Source organism: Amphibalanus amphitrite, unplaced genomic scaffold (genome assembly GCF_019059575.1).
Source record: "Amphibalanus amphitrite isolate SeventyFive unplaced genomic scaffold, NRLGWU_Aamphi_draft 000726F_arrow, whole genome shotgun sequence".
Lineage (NCBI taxonomy): Eukaryota > Metazoa > Arthropoda > Thecostraca > Balanomorpha > Balanidae > Amphibalanus > Amphibalanus amphitrite.
In genome coordinates this window covers 132,765-153,992 of record NW_024882220.1, presented here as the reverse complement: position 1 = coordinate 153,992, position 21,228 = coordinate 132,765, and the positions used below count along the sequence as shown (strand labels likewise).

Genomic DNA, 21,228 nt, shown 5'->3' with positions numbered 1-21,228 from the left:
ATTTCTAGGTAGCTTGTTGATGCAATGCCCCTTTAGTTTGATGGATAGTACGTTACTATTTTTGGTTCGTTGATGACTTCTTTGTGGGCTAAACGATGCCGTAATTAAACGGAATTTTTCATAGCTGAAACATCACAGGGCATATTCAATCAAAACATCTGGCGACGGCTCCATGCAAAGGCGATGGAAGACAACTTAATGAATGGGATATGAATCACCGTTTATCTTAGGCCCATATTTATGGCACAGGGAACGTTAATCCACCAATAATGTTTGGAGTTACAAGATAACAGTGTCATATTGTGAAGTTGATTTATCTTCTCTGGATGGAATGTCACATTCGATAATGCTGAGTGCGGTGGAGTACATTATTTATTCTCTCCCGTCAGTGGTGTCTATGTTTATGTCTGCCACTGAGCTAATTCTACCAGGGATATTCTGCCACCACCGTCGCTGCCGCGGCTACCACCGCCGCCATTACCGCCGCTGCCGCTACCTTTACCGCCGTCACCGCAGCCACTTCTGCTGACGGGACCGGGATGGACGATGATGGACTCGGTCCGAATGCCGTGGGCGCAGCGTACGGCGGCGGCCGGCCTCATCACGCGCTCACACGCGTCTGTGGTGCGCTGGTAGCCCGCCCTCCGCCGTCGACGCACAGAAAAACTGCAGGAATGAGCCCCTCGCCGTGCGAAGACGCCTCGCCGGTCCTTTTGGTGTGGGATGTCGCGCGGCGCGGCGCCGGTCTCCCCACCGCAGAGGGCGTTTTTGCGGGCAGATCCGGCGTGTGAGACTCGGCGGGCAATTGGGCAGTGCTCGGAGGCGTCGCCAAATTTAGCAGAAATGTCACTGAAGTGGCAATAAACGCCGCATCGGGGCGGGTGGCGGCAAAAACGAGCGACGTGCCGAGACGGGGCGGCCCGCCGCGCCACAGGGGAGGGGGTCTGACAGCGCGGAGGGCCCGGAGGTCACGACAGACGGCGGTCACGACGGTCGAATTAGGGTCCTCGCGATCCGCCAGTGACGCCTCCCGAGCTGGCGGCGGTGCCGGCCCTCATGTCGCGCGGCCTCGTCGGCACAAAGACGGGGAGCGGCGACCGGTCGACGATCAAGGTCAGCCTCGGTCACACTTTGTTTACGGGTCGGTGACGGGCCCTGCCGCCGCCGCCGGTCGGGCTCCGGTTAATTGGCCTCCTAATGACGTCCATCGGCGGTTCGAGCCCGGCCACCGGCGGGGAAGGAGGCTGTTTTTGTACCGCTCAGCCGCTCACCTGGCCTGGTGTGGAGAGGCTCACTGATCGAGAGGCTCGCTCGAAGCTTACCCAATACCCATGGCCTGCGTCCGAATGCTGCCATAGCGTCGCCATCACCGCTCCCATGGGCGCATTCCGCACGGATTAAATCTCCTTACGTTTGATATTTCTGCATTTGAGGTACTAATGTAGCCTTCACACAACAATAGAAAACTCAATATCAATTATAATAATGCATTGATCGTACTCAGTGACCCCAGCCTTATCTGCATCTTAAGTAGCCATTCCCGAAAAGGTTAGACGTCGGCCAGTGCCGTTGGCGCACACGGTGTCAGCGCGCGCTGGCGGCTGCGGCTCCGGTGGTCCGGGCTACACTGCGGGACCGCGGCGGGCGATGTCCGGCCTTGTTCGGCCGTGTCTGTGCGGCCATTGTCGCAACTCATCCGCGCCGCCGCGGACGTAATCCTGCCATTTCGGGCGGACATTGCTGTGACGATGATACCGGTCTCCATCACTTGGCCAAGCTGGCGGTCTGAAACGTAGGGTAACGCTGAGGGTGTGGGGGGGGGGGAGGGGGCGAGCGAGACCCGACCTTTTCGTCCACCAACGCCGCGACGCCGACGAGGCGACAAGGTGATGACCACGTCTGGTTTTCAGCGGAGCACGGGCCATGAAGTTTAATCTTCGGACAACGAAGGTGCCGGGGCGGGCTTTGGCGGCCTATCCGCTCGGCGATGAGGCTTTACATTAGTTGGTTCAACGCGACCCTTCTAGCGGCGTAGGACCGATGTGAGGAGAGGGGCGGAGTCGGACTCCCTGCCAGTCGGACCCGGCTCTGTTTGTTTGTCTGTTCGGGCCGCCCACCTGCCCGTCTGTCTGACTGAGACTGGGCACCGGCTGCTCGAGTGACGTCCGCCGGCCCAGGCGCCGTGGCGAGACGGCCCGCGGCGAGCTCGCGTGTCGGCCTGTCGTGGCGCCGCGGCGTATTGGCAGGCCGCGTGTCTCATTTCCGGCCCGGTCTCGTGTCGGAAAGTGGCCGACTGTCCTCCCGGCCTCATTACGGACAGCGTGTCCGCGTGTCCGGACTCCTAGGCGGGTGTGTTCTTTGTGTCCGACTCAGAGTGTTGGACTGACGAACATGCTTCTGGGTCGACCATCCGGTATGTTCAAACATCAGCCGAGCATGGTCGGCACAGTCTGACAGAGGACTCACGTGCTTCCGACACGAGGCAGACTCCACTGAGCAGCTGTGAGCCGGCTGTCGCCTTTGGTCGTCCACCGTCGCTCCTCCGCTGCTCTCACGCCCTCGCGGCAGCGGCGGAGGTCTGCGGGAAGCCCTGACCGCACCCCGGGCGGCGCACCCGAGCAGCCGGACCAGGGAGTGGCCTCGGAACCGTGACGCGGCCGGAGCTGCAGCGACAGCGGCCGCCGAGCGTAGCTGCACGGCCAGATTGAGAACCCATTATGGGCGCGACGAGCACAGCCTACAGGGTGACTGAGCGACGAACATGGACTACAGGGTGACTGAGCGAATAACACAGACTACAGGCGATCAAACGATGATACTAGGAGACGCCGCGTCGGCAGTTCTGCGACTCTGACGGATGTTTCGCAACGCATACTTGGAGGAAATCTTGCCGCGCTATGCTGCGCTTTACTGAATCATACTGCTCCATGTTGCACTTTACTTGCGCCATACCCTGACCACTCCGTGCTACCGCATGTCCTGCCTCGCCATACACCTCGAGACTCTGTACCAGGTGCTGCTGCACCACTCGAGGATCTGGGTCACCGGTTAGCGTGTCGGCGTGGTGCGGAGAGGCGGGCTAATGCGGCCGGCCACTCCCTGGCCCACTGCACCCGGCTGGAGTTCACTCCATCCTCGCAGATAAAAAGCGTGTCCCGGCCGCTGTGGTCAGCGTCAGGAGGTGTGCGCTTCAAGTAGCACATGTCGTCTGAGTAGGTCACTGTCGCTTCTGACAGTGTTGCTCGATGGGGTAACGTTTGATTCGACCTTGTGTCAGCTATTTACGATGTCGCCGGTGTATTACACAAGCGACATGTGCAGGTGGGAGACGGGAGTGCAAATAGCGCGGACATTTTCCATGGCTGCCCAGTCAACTTGGGAGTCATCAATGGAGACTCTGTATAGTGGAACATAATTTTATTTCAGCAGCTGGGTGAACTCTCCTAGAAATGCTGCTGTATTTTCTAACGCATTTTTCTCTCATTTCACCTTCTGACCTCTCGTTCTCTTAGAGCTCTCCAACTCTTTGCCAACACCTCCCACCCCTACCTTTCCTCTGCACTCCCTTTCCTCCCTCCTCCGTGGCTCACCATTCTCCCGATGTCTGCATCCGCTCTGGTGGTCGACATTTATCGGCGAGTTTCGGAGAGCGACGACCCTGGATGTCGGCGGCGACAGTTAGTGTCTGCGGTCTGCCGCCAACCCTGCTGCCGCTGCCCGACGGGCCATCCGATAGCGTATTAATTACTAAGACCCAACCGTCCTCGGTTGGACCTGGGCTCCACTGCGGATGAAGTTTGGAAAGGAAAAGAGGTGATTGACCTTTCTGGGGAGTATGATGCGTGAACGAAGTAAATTTGGTGTTTATGGCTCCAAATTAATTTTTGTTATTCACTATTTCTCTCACTTACTGATCTGTAAAACTGTATAACCCACCGCTCGATGCCTAAGAAAGTGTTATGTTATAGCACCACCTGGCAAGTGCCATCTCTTACGGACGTCGTTAGGGAGCCCCATTTGAATATTATACCACCGGGAGCAGGGGGCACTGTTACGCAAGGACGCATTGCATAGCTCAGCTGGGTGCCACTAACGCCGTAGACGCGACATGGGTCAAGGCGGAGGGTGGCCAGGCGTCAGGTTAACCCTGAAGAATGTCGTGTCGTGGGTAAGCCGAGGAGGCGGATGTCACCTGCAGATGTGCTGGGTGGCTCGACAGAGAGACAACCCGGACGTGTGGTATCCAGGCGGCCGTGTGGTGGCCAGGAGCGTGACCTGTTGCCTCCTGGCCTGACCTCGGGACAAGGAAGCGCCAGCGGAGGCGTGACCCACGTCGATGAGTCGTTTTCCCTCAGCACGCACCGGACGGAAATGGTCGCGACTGGCGGGACACTTTGGCCCGCCTTTTTGGTGACAGCAGGCACGACAGTGCTCCTGGGGTCACTAAGGGTCAACGTGACCGTTACGGCAATCGACCGACGCCCTGCCGGCCGACTGACCGACGCCCTTCTAATTGGTCAATATCGGTAAATGCGGCCGTCGTCCGGCGACTGATGAATGCGCCACGTTATTGCGGATCGCTTAATTAAACGTTGACGGTGAGCTGTCTTGCCACGATCTCTGAATGGGATCTGGGGATCGTGGCTTCACGATCAACGACGGACGAAGAGGGTCATGCGAATGAAACGGCGTCGTTCATCACACGTCAGTCGACCCCCGAGTCTTCCTGATGAGACTAGAGGCGCTGGATTTCTGTCTCGCCCGCCGACTGTCCGAACTTCTAAAGCAGATCTGAAGCGCTCGTCACCCAGAGTACCAAGTACCGAAGACGTCAATAGAGCTGGTGCGGTGCCCCGGACTCGCGGGGCGGATGACCAGGCCTGGGCGTCCCGGGAGAATACTCATCGGCTTCTAATCTGATCTGTCGTGCAGATGAGGCCAACACGCGCCGCGGGCTCCAATGCGCATGGACGCGCCACGGTGACGGCAGTAATAGAAATCATCCACGCTGGGTGCCAGCCGGGCGAGGGAGGCTGCGCTGCCCGCATACTGATGTGAAGGGCCGTGCGATGCGCGAAGGGCGGCGCGGGATGACATGGGCTGAACGTGTCTGGGCTGGGGTGGGGCGCAGATGGTCACAGGCTGGAGGCACGGCTCGGCGTCCGGCACTTGGTCCGGTGGCCGGAGATTGAAGGCGCCGCGTGACCGCGTAACGAGGCATGCGGCGTGATTTAGAACTCCGTGACTCGACGTGACGACCCATGATCAGAGGCAGCGTGACGTGGGCGTCACCCTCACTGTCCGTGCTCGACGACCGCCGACGTCACCGGCGCCAGGGCTGCCTGCCACCCTGGCCTTCCCCTCCCCTCTCCCCGGCACAGATAACAGATCGGCCATCTCCCCCGACGACGCGCACGCCTCTGTGTAGCTGTCGGGCCGACACAGACGCGCCCCCGCCCCCCGGCCCGCCTCCGCCGGAGCTGCCGTCGGCTTCGGCGCCCCGGCTCCTTTGATGTTGCACCGAGCAAAACACGTGTGCAAATGGGCCCGCCTGTTTACTGGCGCCTGTTCTGGCGACGGAGCGAGCCGATGTCAGTCTGTGATCGGGCCGATGTCGGCCCGATGTCGGACCGATATCGGGTCCGAGGTGGAGGGCCAGGGACCGTCACGGACAATGCCGAACGGTCAGCCGCCGACAGCGGGCGTCAGCGGCGCTGAGATCAGCACGAGCAGCGTCAGCCCAGCGGTCAGCGTCGGTGCCGTGCGCGGTCACGCTCTGATCAATTTAAGATGACCGCTTGCATGTCGGAATCACACGGGTTTCATGCAGCTGGACGACTAAAAGAATGGGTGCTAATTGAAATACACATGTAGTTTTAGGTTTTAGGCGAGTTTTTGCTGCTTGGTATGCTAATTGTATCGCGATAGAGGGCACGCGACTGTCACGCGGTATGCCTCTGGTGATGGTATCGACTCGCCGGAAGCTGTTTTAGCAAATACTGCCGCTGCTGCCGCTCTGCACGTGCTAGCCTGGGTGGCGTTAGGCGGTCTACAGCCAGTGGTCAGTGGTCGACAGTCGACAGTAGGCGGTCGACAGTAGGCGGTCGGTGGTCGGCGGTCGGTGGCCGGCCGACGGGTCGCTTCGCCGGTAGGATTACGCGGTAAGCCGCCCGCATCGGCCGGCCAGACGATCGGAAGCCGAGATCCAACTGAGCTGATGGCCTTTGGAGCCGCCGAAAGGAAATGCCGGACTTATGGGGTCGAAGGCATGGGTGAAAGATTTGCGGTCGAGCCTCTCTCTCAGCGGCGCTCACTGATACTCGTATCTCTTCCCAAAGCTTTCGTCAAGTCATCTTTGCAGTAACTATGCGTTGCACTTTGAATTTTGCACTTTTCAACATTTCTCTTCTTGCTGACCGCCGTTTGATAGTCCGTTTGACTACGACAAGGCTGGGCATATTTTGTCCACTTCATGTTCTTTCCTCTCGTCTCCTCTCATCTCCTCTCCGTCTCGTCTCCGTCTCCGGTCTCCGGGGTGTCGTCACGGCTGGCGTCTCAGAGGAGGCCGGGGCTGCCGACCTCATCCTCGCGCCACAATGGCCCCGGCTGCGCCACAATAGCCGGCTTCTCCGCCGGCCATTGCGAGCGGCCGCCACAAACGAGTCCGTGTCACGCACAGCCACACGCACAGCTACACCTCACGCAGATGCAGCGACTCTGTGCTGTCCAAGCCTCTGGCACTGTCGCTGCTGTATCTTGGCCTCGGTAAAGATGCTGTAGGACAATGAGGAGAACATCGCAATCGTCTGCTGGTGTGTGCCATCCTAGGGCAGAAATGACCTCGGAAGGCCCGGGAGTGGGTGCAGTGGAGTGATTTCTAACTGGATTTTGTGGCGTCTCGGGCGGATCTGAGGCGGATTGGACGGTGATCCCTGGTGGGTCTGCTGGTTTGATATAAATCGGGAATACCTAAGTATGATATATTTTCAGGTTGATAGCGGCGCTGTGTTCTGATGAATCGCCGCTAAGACAATCCTTCCATAGAATAGTTGCAAGGTGACACGTAAAATTTGTAACGCATTTTACGACTCACTAGTGATGAGGCTACAATTTATTTTCACCCTTGGATGTTTCTTGTAAACGAGCGGTTGAGTTGGTAAATCGTTTTGAGCAGCTTTTCATCACGTTCAAGTGGCGGACCTGGCGCCGCTGTTCCCTTGCGCCAAGCACGTGCTCACCCTGCGTCCTCCACGCCGGGGGCAGGTGGAAGGCGTTTGTCTCCACAGAGACGCGTGTTGTCTGCGAGCGTAATCCTCGCCGGTCTGGTGCGGACAGGCACGGCGCGGCTTAGCGCGACCACGGGATGACGCGCGCGTGCCGTCTGCGCGGAGAGCAGGGCTAGTTTACGGGGATTTGTGCGGCCGGTCCCCTCTGGCTGTCACACACAAGTGTTCCGGCGGGTCTGGCTTCAGTCATGTCGGTCTGTCCGCGGGGCAGCTGTCAACTGTCCAGCTGTCAGCGGGCGTCCAGCTGTCGTCATGAAATTGTTACTCTCGAACCGTTCCCCTCGGTGCCTGGCCCATCCCCTCCACACCCTATCCCCGCTCTGCCGGAGGTGTCCTGGCCGCAGCATCACGTAATTTCTCGGCCGTTCGGCGGCCGTTCCGTACTCCGAGGACGATGACTCTTACGATCGCAGCGAGCGACTCACGAGCTGCCCTCACAGTCCCGTGGGAACGCGACCGTCCCGACCGCCAGTAATGACGCGATGACGCGCCCAGCTCCGATGCAACTGATGAGAAAAAGTCCACCAGTCAGACAGCCTGGCCGATTCTGCAATATTCGTGTGCAGAGTTTCCTTGATGGTCGAACCGACTGCTGAGCGATGGTGTTGTGAGTCATTGCTCGAGCGTAGGTATGTATGACGTCTTGAGGTGATGTATTTCCGGTTCATTGATGCCCGCATCGTGGTGTGCTGCTGCTCTGATGGTGGTTTTTCCCAGCCGACAGGGTCGAAAGCATCGTGATGGACGTCTTTCATTTTAGATGCTTGCTATGACTGGATGACTAGGTATGTTGCTGGGTGAGAATTGCAAACCGTCCCGTTAGTTAGAGATTCTGATGTGCTCTTACGCGGTCTCACGGTCTCGCTGCATTGTCCGTCTCGTCTCGCCGTCCTCGTAATCATGGCCATCTCTCCATTTCTCTTCTCGGTCGGTCCGGCGGCGTCGGACACCAGTCTGGCGTCCATTACAGCCCACCCAGACCACTGTCCGCTCGTCGCTGGTCGCCTCCCGTTCGTCTTCTCTGACCATTTTTCACGACCGACCACGGCGCGGTGAATAAAACTCCATCCATCACCGCGCGCCACCGCCACCGCCGGCCGGAACATAGTCGACAACGACGATCCGGAACCGTCGATCCGTCATCGCCGACCGCGACGACGGCCGACGCCCATTGTTGGCAATTTGGGCTAGGTAATTCGGCCCGGCGCGAGCGATCGCCGTGAGCGATGGCCGCGCGTGACGTCACGTCACGTCGGCCCCGACGGAGCGTCGTCGGCAGCGACGGAGAGCGTCGGGATCGACGCCGGTGGTGTCCCGCGGGGCGGCGGGCCGGCGGTGGCCGGTCGTTTGGGTGATTGGTGCGGACGCGGCAGGTCCGCCGTATCACCGGCCGGCCTACTGCCGTCGTTAGGGGCCGTCTCCCCGGAGACGACCTGGCGGGCCCGACGGGCCACAGATGGACTCGGAACGAGAGTGATGGTGGGTCGGAGCCCTGGGGGTGGACGGGGGCTGGTGGCGCAGAAGGAATGGAGACGGGATGGAGAAAGGTGATGTGGAGGATATCGGGACTGGTCTTATGCATTGTGGCTACGGGATGCTGACAATCGCGGGCGATGCTTGTTCTAAAATAATACGATGATAATCTGAGTAGTTTTATGCCTGCCAGGGAATGTAGCACCTATTTTAAGTGCCATTTCTAGCTAAGCATCCGCCTTCGAAAAATGACCGCGGCAATAACCCATAAAAATAACGTATAAGTCCTTCTCCGAAGAGATCTGGATGACTGACAGCTACCAGATTACCACTCCTCACATCCACCTTACCCGGCGGAGTCCGCGGGCGACCGCGCAGCGGAACTGTCGGCTCAGCGCGGATCTCTGACTCGGGAGGGAGCTCTCACCGCTCCCCACGGCGACCCGGGCCACTGACCCCGGCTGGACCGTCTCGGTGCGCCGTGATCCACTGATGCCGTGCTGGGCCTACATGCGAGTGGCCCTTTGCTGCCGTCACCTGGTCCGGTGCCTTCCTAGAGCGCTGTGGCGACGGCAGCAGCGGCGGCGGCGGTGGCTTTGTCCTCTCGGTTGGCTGATGCGCGCATGGTTTTACACGGCCACTGTCCACGGTGGCATGCGGATTGTCCGCTTCTTGCCCGCATTTTTCCGGTCTGCCCAGGCAGGCAGCCGGTGACTGCGCTAGCAGGTTCCAGGGAACTTGCACATGAATCACCCGTGCTCATGACGAACTTATCTCGCCTGGTATTCACTCATTTTGTCCATAGTTTGCTCACGACTCACGAGCTAGTCACGGCTGTCTCACGATCCGCTCATATCGGACTCACGAATTGCAAATGTGCTTCTCACGGCTATCCCATTTCAGTCTATCGTCGGCTCATGAAATTCCCTCCAGGCATCCGTATCACCTTGCTCGGTTATTAACCTTCCGGCGTCTCCGTACTATATTGCACAGTTATGGGTGGCGACAGGACACCCATTAATTTCCCTGGGGATGTGACAACGGATGTCGAGAAGCGTAGGCGACGCCTTGACCTTGACGGGCAGCGGCGTGGGTCTCGGTGCTCCCGGCTGTGACAGTGTGCTCCTTGGTGTGCTCTGAACTTCAGTGGTGAGCACTGAGCAGTGTCCTTTAGACACTGGACAGTGAACAGTGCTCTGGGGAAGAGGCGACCCGCAGCGGCCCTTCACACCAGCGACAAAGTTGGAGACATCCGATAGTCCAATCGTCGCACGGCCAACTCTGAAACTCTCCAGATGTGGGTCCGGCGCTCTTCTGTGAAGTGGCACAGATATCCTCGAGCTCGACAGGATGTCTGCGCCCGCATATCCGTTTCCGATCTTCACAGTTGTTTGAAGAAAGTTGAGTTGAATTTTATTCTAGCTTATCCGATTCCACCAGTCCGTTTGCTGAATTTTACTGTTTGTTCTTCTAAACTCTCTCTCGCACTGCCAGAACTCAACTTTTTTATGTATTATCCCTTCAGTTCCCAATTCCCATGATTTCTCCCATTCTTCACACGATTCTCCTTTCCATCCGCCCAGACCGATCAACGTCTGTAGCCCCACCCTTACCGTTATCTCCAGAAGCTGCCTGTCGGCCTCACAAGGAGTGAGAGCTATATCCGAGTTTGGGCGTGTTTGTCTGGCCTTCAGTCTGCGCGCTGGTCTCTGGGTAGACAGACACAGGCGTCAGTCAGGTAGGTAGACGCGCTGTCAGACAGCCTGACATGCGCCAGGAAGGCTGACACAGGCGTTAGACAGCTGCGTGCGCCTTCATGTTTCATCATGACGCCACACTGAGTCGAACCGGATCGTGTCAAATCGAATTCGATGGGATGGTGGCTGCTGATCCACTTACCACTGCCTTCCTTTACCGCCTACTCATCCCTCCTGACCCGACCAAGCGCCTCGCTGCAACGTCCGGGTAAACAGGCTTGGCGTCTGCAGCGTGGGTGCAAGGTGTTTATTGTTGATCGTCTGATAATGCGCTCATCAATAGTATGGGCGGTCTTTGTTTATTAGTTTGAACACTAACGGCCGAGCGCCGCATGAGCTGTTGTTATTAGTCCGTTCGTCTTGGAGCGCTGTTCATCATCGTCAATCTCGAGCGGACAGCTATCTGTAATCAGCCGTCCGACGCGGTGCGGCCTGTGTCTGATGTGACGCCCCTGGCTCGGAGAATTGCCGCGGACAGTTCGGGGCGTCACAGTCCGCTGCAGGACATCACAGCGCGCCATGGAGTGACGGTGACGACATCACCAGACTGGAACCTTGACTGAGGAAGTGCGCTCAAAGGGACCGAGCTTGTTGACCGTGTCGGTGTACTGTGATGGTCAGTGCTGCTGCACGGGTCTGGAAGGGGTGCTTCTCTGACAGACGGGCGGGAGATTGACACCACAAGGCCGCCGCCGGGAAGACGGACGGGTCAGGGGCGCCACCGTGTCGGCTGCGAGGTGGGCCACTGACGTGACCGCGGGTGGCGCCTCCGGGCCTGTGTTGTTTCTTCTGTCAGTCAGGGATGGCAGGAGCAACACACCGCGCGGCTGCTGCTCCGTCGGCGAGACACTCCCGGCGTCCGCTTCCAGTTTTCCTGGAAATGTGAGAATGTCATGATGTGACGTTTCCCAGACCCTGCGTTGTTGCTGAAAAAAGGAAGCGTATGCATGATGAAATTGCCGCTCAATGTCTTGATCTTAAGATCACACGCGGGCGCACAGGGTTGTCGGTTTTGTCCCGCTGGTGACCGCACGATGACGCTGGCGAGCGGCCAGCGCCGCTGTCACCGTCCCTGGCGTCATCGGCGCCGTCCACCGCCGCTACCGCCTCCGGTGCTGCAACCCCGGCCGGCTGTCAGAAAGTGGTCACGAATTCTGCATATCATTCCATCAAGATAGCGGCCGGCGGCTCATAATGACCCCCAGCTAAAACACGGGTCAGACGCGATAAGGAGACGGGCTGTCGGTCCCCAGTTGCTGACGTGGCACCCGGCGCCCGGCCTGTCCGCCAACAGGTGATTGCTGCAAGAAAGGCGGCGGCACGGCGCCCATTGTTGGACAATTACCGGCCGGGCAATATCTCTGCTCTCCACTCCCATGTGCAATGCGGCGCGTGCAGCGTGTTGTCGAGAGCCCCCGCGGAGGGGAAAGTGGAGCCGACGAGGCACCATTGTGGCTGGTCGGCCCGTCACTGAGCCAACACAGCGAACCTAAACTGTGCGTCCGTTTGCTCTAAACTCTGCGTCCGCTTACCACAAACGAGACGTCCGCAGACTGTAAACTCCCATTTTTTATCGTCGATCTGTGATTGCCGCGGCGGGCCCCTGTGCCGGGCGCGGCGCTATCTCACCGTCCGAGCACGTATAGCGCCCGCTCCGGTCGGCGCAGACCGACACTAAATCCTGTTTACCGAATTTCCCCCGGGCGCCCTGCGTCGGAGTCTCGCCGAGTCGCTCTGGGGTGCTGTCGACTCGGTCTCGGAAAACGCGTCCGAGCTGCCGCCCGGCGACTCGAGCTGGCTTTGTGAGGCGGCTTGGAGCGGGTGCCTGAGCTGCGGCTCGCCACTTGGTGACAGTTGGCGCAGCTCTACGGGCAGCTGCGGACGGCTCAGACACCCTGCGACGACAGATGGGCTTTCAGAGTCGCCCGAGATGATCGCGGTATGACTTGTCAGTCTGTTGCACTGTTGGAGTCACCGGCCTGGCGATGAGTGCGCCCAGAGACTGTGGTCACTTCCCCGGGCAGAGGCGAGCTCGGCAAACCACTTCCCCGGGCAGAGCGAGCTTGGCAAACCACTTCCCCGGGCAGAGGAGAGCTCGGCTAATCACTTCCCCATCCTGTGTCATCCCCCCTCGCCCCGGGCTTTGCCCGGAGCTGTCGTGTACACCACGAAGCTAACTGCAGCGCTGAGCCGCCACGTATAGAGCCAGTGAGCTTTTCCAGCTTAGCGACTGTTGCTCTTTGTTCGTTGTCAGAACATTGTCGGTGGCGGGAGCGCTGCAAGCCACAGTGCATGGTATTACCTGGCTGGCAGGCCGGGATCAAGTGTAGCATAAACCGCTCTGGCGGGTGTTTAGTATGCCCGTGGTTTCCCGGCTGTATCCTGCTTCGGCTTTCAAGGCATGCGCTCGGCGAGAGGCCACGATTCTGGGAGGAAATGACCTCTTGAGAGTTTTAAACTTCTCGCGATAGAGACAAATGTACAATTATTTCTCTTCATCAGATGAAGTGGAGCTCGCCGGCCAGGTTATAAAGCGCATCGAAAGGGCACTGGCTGGCGCGGAACTCAAACGGCTCTAATGCCTCTTTAATTGTGTAACGGCGCCTAGATTAGAGGCAAGATTAATAAACGAATTAGAGTGGCCATTAGTGTGATTTACGGACTCAAGTGGCCAGTGTTATTGGGACGGTATTAAAATGACGCTAGGGGACGTGTTGTGCTCCCTACCCTTTCTCCGACAATATGGCTCCCGTCTGGTCGCGCCCCGAATAAAGACGCGTGCACTGGGCGCCATTGGAATTCAATTAGTGCCATTATCACCTCGGCCATTCGATGCCGGCCTCTTCTAAAGGGACGCTGCCACGGCTACATCACACGCACTGGCGCTAGTTATTAGGGGAGAGAATTTATCGCCGCTGAAAAATGCAGATAAATGGCCATAAATCGTCGCCTTCATCACAACTGCTGACGGCAGAGGAGTCGCCCGACGGCAGTATATTACCACGGACTCGGTCACTCGGGCCTGATCAGTGCTGCTCTGAGGCCGCGGGAGCTGTTCGGGCACGTCAGATGTCAGGTCACCTGTCCAGAGGGTCGATCGACGGGCTCACACCGAGGACTCGCCGGTCGGTGACCGCTTGGATTGGAAGTCGGGAGAGACGGAAGAGAGGGATGCTGGATGCTGGACCAGGTGGTAGAATAGGGAGGTGGAATTGCTGACGGCTAGTTACTTTGCGAACGGTTGTATCGTAAACGCTTACATTGTTGATTGCTTACTATAACTTGACGCCACCTTGTGTGGCGTTTCTTCTGATAAAGGATAAGGGGCATGCATTGTCTGGCGCATTGTCAGATCACCCTCAGCGGCTAGATGAAAACACGCCATGGGTCGCGACCCTTAGCTACGTCCGCGTCCGACCAGACTCCCAGCTCTCTCATCGCCCCCTAATTGAGACATCGCAAAAACTGACTGGCGCTGAGCGGCGGCGCAAAAATCCACCACAGCGTCAGCGCGGTCGGCCGGCCAAAAACTCTGACTCTCCGCCCTCCTCCCCAGTCCGGTGGTCACAGCCGGTCCGGTCGGACCGACCAATAGGCCGACAAAGTGTGATAATGTGCCCGGTCGAGCATAAAAACGGACAACACCAGACGCCTAATTCGTGGCTGTAGGGGCCAATTTTTCCGTGGGGTCTGACGCTTGATAAGGAAATGATCGGCTCGTGAGAGACAGAAGGGTTCATTAGGCGGGGTTTGGCGGCGCTGTGGCGACGAGGCAGGGAGCTCGGGGCTCGGAATCGGCCGATCGGTGTCTAGGCACGTAGCTGTGACACTGCTGTTCGATAAAAAACTCCCCTGAGCCTGCCTCTAGGCTCCCGACATTTGGATCGGCGCGATCGGCGGCCCGCCTAGGAGCTTTGCATTCCGCGAGGCGCGTCGAATTTCAAAGCTCGAGCTTTGCCGGGGCTTGGCGTAAATCTGCGCGACGTGTTGTTTTGAATAAGCCTTGTCGATACGGAGGCGAATCGTCGACCATGGTGTTCCGGGCGAATATCTTGGGAGCCGGGAGCAGACGAGAACGTGCCAAGCAACGCAACGTCCTTCTCACAGCAGCTGGCGCCGGGCGCGTGTTTGTTTGCTCTGTGCACGCGCACTTTGCATAATCGTTCGGACGTTTTGACTTGAGCGAGGCGGCAACGGCCGCGTCGTTGCGAAAGATCCCGTGTTCGATTATGTCCGGGGCTGTCTTTTCAAAGTCTTAGTGGATTTCTGACACGTTCATATTGACAGAAGTGATGTGTGCTACATTATGTTATCAGACGGGCGTACTTCGTAATCGTTGCAGCAACGATTTTGCATGCTGGTGTGGTGTTTGAAGTGCATGCCAATTAGACCTGCCAAATTTTGCCCGTGAAAATAGTTCGCCAGAGTGCGGTGCAAACTGGCATCAACATGCTGAATCAGTGAATCAGCTTTTCATTTTTATGGCCGCTATTTTTTATGGGAGCTGTTAAGCAAACATAGTCGTTATGAAATGCCAAGAAAGACTCGGCAGGCGACGCGTTAAAGATGCGCTTGCACACTAATTTCTAGCGTACCTACCTTATGTTGTATAGGCTATAGGCATATTATCTTTGATATCGCCTAGCCTTATCCACATCCACTCATTGCAGCCTCCAGAGATGGAAGGCAAGGAAAAGAGGAAAAGGGAAGATATTTCAAAGTTTGTTGCTTCAGTGCTCTTTCCTCTCATACGATTCCAATATCTTTCATCGTGTGGGACTGGCCAGATGCTATTCGGTGTTGAAACTTCTTCTTGAAAAGTTATTTAACCACGACACCTCTTCTAAATTCTCACACGTCTCGTAATTTCTTTTGTCTCGGCCGTAAACTTTTGTCGCAGACTTGGCCAACGTTGACCAGGCATGAAACTGGTTCGTCTCGCGGCATTTCTCCGTCGAGCTCCTCACACCTCGCGGGTCACAATTCGGATGGGAGGCGGCACGGTCCCCGACTCATGTTTTTCATGCTAGGCGTCAGAATGGCTTCAAACGAATCGCTCCGGGCGACCAGGCGTGATATTGGCTGGGCGCGTGTGTTCGACGTCGGGCGGACGATGCTGACGGACAGCAGGGGCGGGATTCCTCACCTATCAGCGGCTCGGAAAAACAGCCGATCGTCCGCTGATACGTCGCCGTCTGACGAGTGGAAAACAAATGTCCAATCGATGAGCAGCTACCTTGTATCGATCGTAGGCGTGTCTATTTGTACCCGCGGCCACCGTTTGTGTTCAGTAAAAGGCGAATCGGGTAAAAAGGGAGGCCCGCGAGTGGTCCAACTGACGATACAATCAACGCGATGAATAATACTCAGCTAATGCGCCGATTCTAATTCCGTGGCTCTCGGGAGAGAGCATTTGTCAGGATTTGTCCGACACTAACAGACAATTTAAGAGCTCAATTAATTAGATAAGCAGAATGCTGGCGATAAGAATTCCGTCCGACTACTACATACGAGCTCCCGCTTTTGGCGAGCCACCAGCCTGACTTACTGAGACGTCCAAACAACGTCACCAGCACGTCACTCAGCTCAGCTCCGGGACATGCGGGAGCTCTGCTTCACTGGTCAGAGACGAGGGCATTTCGTCAGTGAGAGACGTCCACCCCTTTGGACCAGGTGCCGGAGACACAGCCAGCCGCAGACATCGTGCTAAATTCGTCGACATGAATATTCTGGATGGACACTTCATCACGGCCTCTCCACTGTGCGACATCTGCTGTCCAGTAATTACAGAAGCTCGTTTTAATTTCCATCTTTCCTTTCGGCCTGAATGAGCTGAGATGTGGCTTTGAGTCTATGTGCGAGTGAGTGTCTGTGTGTGTGTGTGTCTGAGTGTGTGTACGGACCGGTGAACACTTCTACTCGGAGGCGGCGGGTGGCGATGGGGGTGGCAGGGCGGTGGCGGCAGAGCTAGAACAAATGGCCCATAAACCAGGCCCCGGGAGATGAGACGCTCGGAATAAAACGCACACGCCGGATCGCCGTTGATTGCCGCACAGTTTGGCGTCCGGGCCGGCGGCTGCCGTACTCGAGTCGGCCGCCTCCCAAATCTGATCTGGCAGTGGCTGGGACAGCCGCTGCAGACGCTGGAAAATCCGCGCAGGACTCCCTCTGAGAGGTCCTTGAGGCCGGTCAGGGGTGGGTTTGCCGGAGCGACCGATGGCCATTGCGCCAGGGGAGCGCTGCAATGTTACTGTTGTTGCCAGGCTGTGTGATCGGGCGGGCCTGCCCTCGCATTCGACCTTGGTCGTGTGAGGTGTGCCGCCAAGGAACGTCGGCTGGCGAGGGCGTGGGAACGTGCACCACCACCACAACCGCCGCCGCCGCCGCTGCCGGGGCCGACCTCACTGCGTGCCTGGCGACGAGGCCTGTGTCCACCGCCTTGCACCATTGTTTAAAGATCCGCCGCCCTCTTTCTTCCCACGCGACCAACGTGCGCCGGAAGCGCCGCCGCTGCGTCACGCTTGCCCCGGATGCGCCACTTAGCCCACCAGCGCCTCGCAGCCGTTACCGCGGACACCGCCTTTAGTGCCGGACTATTTTCGTGTTGTTTCTGACATGTTGGCCGTGCGCCTTGTCGCGTCTCATTGTGGCCGATTTGAGCCGCGAAGTCGTGACGGAAGTGACGCACGGGAGACGGGTCCAGCGACCTCGCGAGGCCCGTCTTGCCGCTCCCACGTAATTCGAATTCGTTACTGTGGACGGTAATAGTTATCTATGGTAAGAAATGCTTCCGCCTACGTAGCGCTGTGGAGGTGATGTGGTTGCATATTTGAGTCATTGGTACTGTGAATGCAGAAGTTGGTCATTTCCTAGACTTACCGGCTCGTTTTCTTTGTTTTTAGTTCCGCAGTGATGGTCCTTAAAAATGAAGTGATGTATGCTTGCAGAACGCAGACCACCTTAGCTGTTGAGCACTAATTCCACGGAAAATTAATTTTACGATTTCCTCGCTACTGAGCAGCGCATTAATTTCGGTGACAGCTTAGTTGGTACTAATGGTTCCGGACTGGTGCGTGCAGTCAAGAAAGGGTGCCCGTCCATGTATTTTCATTTCAATGGCGGCGGCGGCGCGAGGCTCGCTCCGTCTGTTTATTTATTTACACGTGTCACTTACGGCGGCCTGATATTTGTGGCCTGTTTATATCATCAAACAGACGTGATTCGCGCACGGCACGGCTCGATTATGGGGCCCGGTCGGAAATTTAGTGGCGCGCCCTCGCCCCGCTCCAAGGCTGCCCGGCCGTAAACTCAGACTCTGGGTCGCCGAGGGCAGAGCGCGGAGTGGCGGGCAGAGGGGCGGAGGAGGCCGACGCAGCTCGCGCCGCCGAGGTGTGCTCCGCGGTGGAGGGAGTCGGCCGCCGGGTCCCGTTAGCTCTGCCGACCGGACCCTCGGGCGGAGCGAGATGAAAAATCGACCACAACTATGCACTCAACGCCGGAGAACGGAAACTGGCGAATTCGTGCACGGTAGTTTAGGGTGCTGGAGCTGAAGTTTCTGGCGTGCCGAACATTAGCTTCCGGGAGATATGACTTTCGGAATGTTAATTTTACAGAAATATCTGCAGGCTATTAGGGAATGACCAAGTTCTGATGGATTTAGAAGCATGCACTGCTAACATTTGTGTAGCGTTTCATCCGACATGCAACCAGGATGTTCTCATGCTCTCTCAGAGAATGAAGGCGCGGAATTGACTACGGAATATGTTGAGCTTACGGCACCGCTCCTCACGGGATATACATACACTGGCCGCCAGTAGATGAGATGGTCCATTCAGGCTCTCCATGTCCTTTCAGCAGTGGCTGCTGTAATTAAAACTATAAATCCCTGCAGTATCGCCCTGTTCGTGCCGTTTCTGCGTCACTCAGCCCCCGTGCGTGTGTCACCATCACGCACCTCCACACTCCCTCCCCCTGCGTCCGCTGAATGGCATCGCCCCAGAGTAATAGCCATCTGGCACTGGTAGCGCCGACTGAGCAATAAAAGTTGAGTAAGAAATTCATTAGCCCCTGCGCGGGCCGGCCCGACTGTTGTATGCACGGCACGGGGTCTGTGTCGCCGGGGCTCCAAAGAGGCCGCCTGCACGGCCGGCCGGCGCACCCACGACTCTCACTGCCGGGCTGCCCGAGTCCACTGCCGCTGCCGCCGGGCCGCCTGCATGCCAACTCCCACGCCTTTGTTCTGTTCGCGGAAAGCGATGGCTATCGCTGCTGAGGCCGGTCGCGCCGTCGCCTATAGCTGCCGTTCAGCGAACAGTGGCACTGATCGGCCGTTCTCTGAGGTGTCGCCCGCCGCGGCTGGGCGATGGCGGTGATGACGCTCCAGCGATGGCGGCGATGACGGGCTGGCGGCGGCGGCTGTGTCGGCGGCCGCCCGTCACCTGCCTCCCATGGTTTCATAACAGCGCGGCTCGCGCCGGGAGCGGCGGCGCTCCGATCGGGGATCGGTACCGCGTGTTTCTATAGTGGCCGGGGATAGCGCGTGGTCGCCAGCCTTGGACGCGTCTGGCCCGCACTGATACCATCGGGACGAGAGAAAGGGTGGGCTGATAATGGGGTGAGCGCTGCGACTGGCAGCCGCCGCGGCCGCGCACCGATAGTGCCGCATTGTGACGCCGCTCAGCCTCCCACCTGGCCAAACAGTGACGGACAGGGAGGTCGGCGGCGCGACCAGCCCCGACACAACCCGCAACAAAGCCGTCCCCTCCTCTGACTCAAAGTTGAGCTGTAGATAAACTCAGCGGCAGTTAAATCCACAGCGACAACGTATCACTATTTCCTCCCCTTGCTGTGAAGTCGTAAACGAAACCGCCGCAACCCCGGCGTTCTCTCGGCCCCACCGCATCTCTGCATGGACTCGGCTTGTCGAGCGCGCGGCCCGACCTCCACGGGCTCCACGGCGGCCCGTAAGGTCGATTTGCTGTCCGCTCAGCACACGACCGTGACCCGTCTGGTCAGAGCGCGGAGAGCGAGCGGGCTGCACGGAGATGTTACGGCACAGCCTGGCGGGAGAGGAGCGCTGAGGCCGGCAGGGGACGACGACTCTATTGTGCCGCGCGGCGGGGATGCAGGCAGAGGTGGGCATTGGGTAGTTACGGGCCTCGGGCATGCAGGATACGTGGGAATGCCGTGAATATATAAATTCATTTTGTTGCTGAAGGAATATTTGAAATAAATTTATAAGATAGGCCACAGCGTTGACGACATTGAGTTAAACACGTGCCGAGAAAGTACAGAGACACCGTACAAATCAAAAAGATAATACGTGAACGGTCTGAGAAGCATTTGAGATGATGGAATGTGGCACTGTGGCTGGCAGGATCGGCTACTCTTACCAACACGGACCAAGCCGTCCGCAACCGTCCGTGGTTGTGAAACACGGCTCGAGTTTGTATTCAGCGTGCTGACTACCGATCTGACTCACAGCGAACCGATCGCCGCCCCAGGCAGCTGCGAGCACAGGGGTGCAAACTGCGCCAGGCGCGACCGAAACAGTCACCCATTCGAGCGCCGCGCCGGCGATAAAGTTACACCGCTGCACGGCCCTCGCAGCGACGGCAGCAGCCGAGAGCAAGACGATCGCCTTTGACCGCTTGGATGGCGCCGCCCAGCTTTGGGTAACGGCGATTGGCCGGGCTTTGAGAGCCCAATGTGTGATGCGATTCCGTTTATGGCAGAGCGTGACATCATGGTTTGGATTGGTCACGTTTGAGCGCGTGGGTTACTGCAGACGGTCGGACGGCGCCCGAGCCGGCTCGAATTGTGTCACGGTGCGAGGGTTATGGGGCTGCGGGGTTTATGGTGACCGAGGTGGGTCGCACAGACTGTCAATACAGCCAGCGATGACTGGTCTGCGGGAACATAAACCAGACGTGAGTGTGTGCTTGAGAATGAGCTGGCTTTGGGTGTGATTCTCGGGTCGTTAACACTGATTGACCTGTGGTTTGTGTTTGTTTCAGTGGTACTTTTGGACACGACGAGAGAAGTGGAGCTGAATTGGACCAAGTATCCGTTCGGACCGCAATCAAAAACGCCAGGAGTGAGTACAATTTATCTACATTCACTTCACTACACAGTTTCTACCGACTATTCACAATGAAGTGTTTGATCGGTGTGATGAAATTACATCTGATGCAATATTGCACGTTTGAACGGAACTTTCTAAGATCTAACATTTAATCTTCCCACACATAATCAACGTTGAATTTCCTTTTGTCTCGCTCTACTTGGGGCCATTCAGGAGAAATTGAATATCGCCGTCTTATCGGAAATATAGTTATCTTTCCGGTGACTGGTGTTCTGGAGCAGACCGGAGAGCCGAGCCAGGCAGCCGGAGCCTGTCCGGTCTCCCCCCCCCCCCCCCCCAGTTCCGCCGTGCAGACCTCTGTTCGTCTCACTCTCGCGCGCTGTAAGCCGTGGCCACCTCATCTCCAACCCGGTGTGTGTTATTTGCTCTCCGCCGGCTGTATTTCCACGATTCCCCGGCTAAGTGCACCCTCTATCTTCTTCATCGCGGCGCTGGTGTCTGCCGGTCGGCCCTTCGTCGGCGCCTGCTCGCCGGCCGCTATCGGACCCGGCTCTCCTCCGGGCTGTCTCATAAACTTTATATACCACCGTATAACTCATTCTTAGCGGCGTTATTACCCGTCGACTGT

The 21,228-nt window shown here is 57.8% G+C and overlaps 1 protein-coding gene across 8 annotated transcripts in view; it reads left to right on the top strand.

The window, feature by feature from the left end:
• The window catches only part of LOC122365261 (ephrin type-B receptor 1-B-like), a 111,977-nt gene that overhangs the window by 22,164 nt on the left and 68,585 nt on the right, over positions 1–21,228 (top strand). For all 8 annotated transcript variants that reach the window (XM_043336299.1, XM_043336294.1, XM_043336301.1 and 5 more), the window contains exon 3: positions 20,533–20,612. In XM_043336299.1, the coding sequence (XP_043192234.1) occupies positions 20,533–20,612 (80 nt within the window). The remainder of the gene's footprint in view (positions 1–20,532; positions 20,613–21,228) is intronic.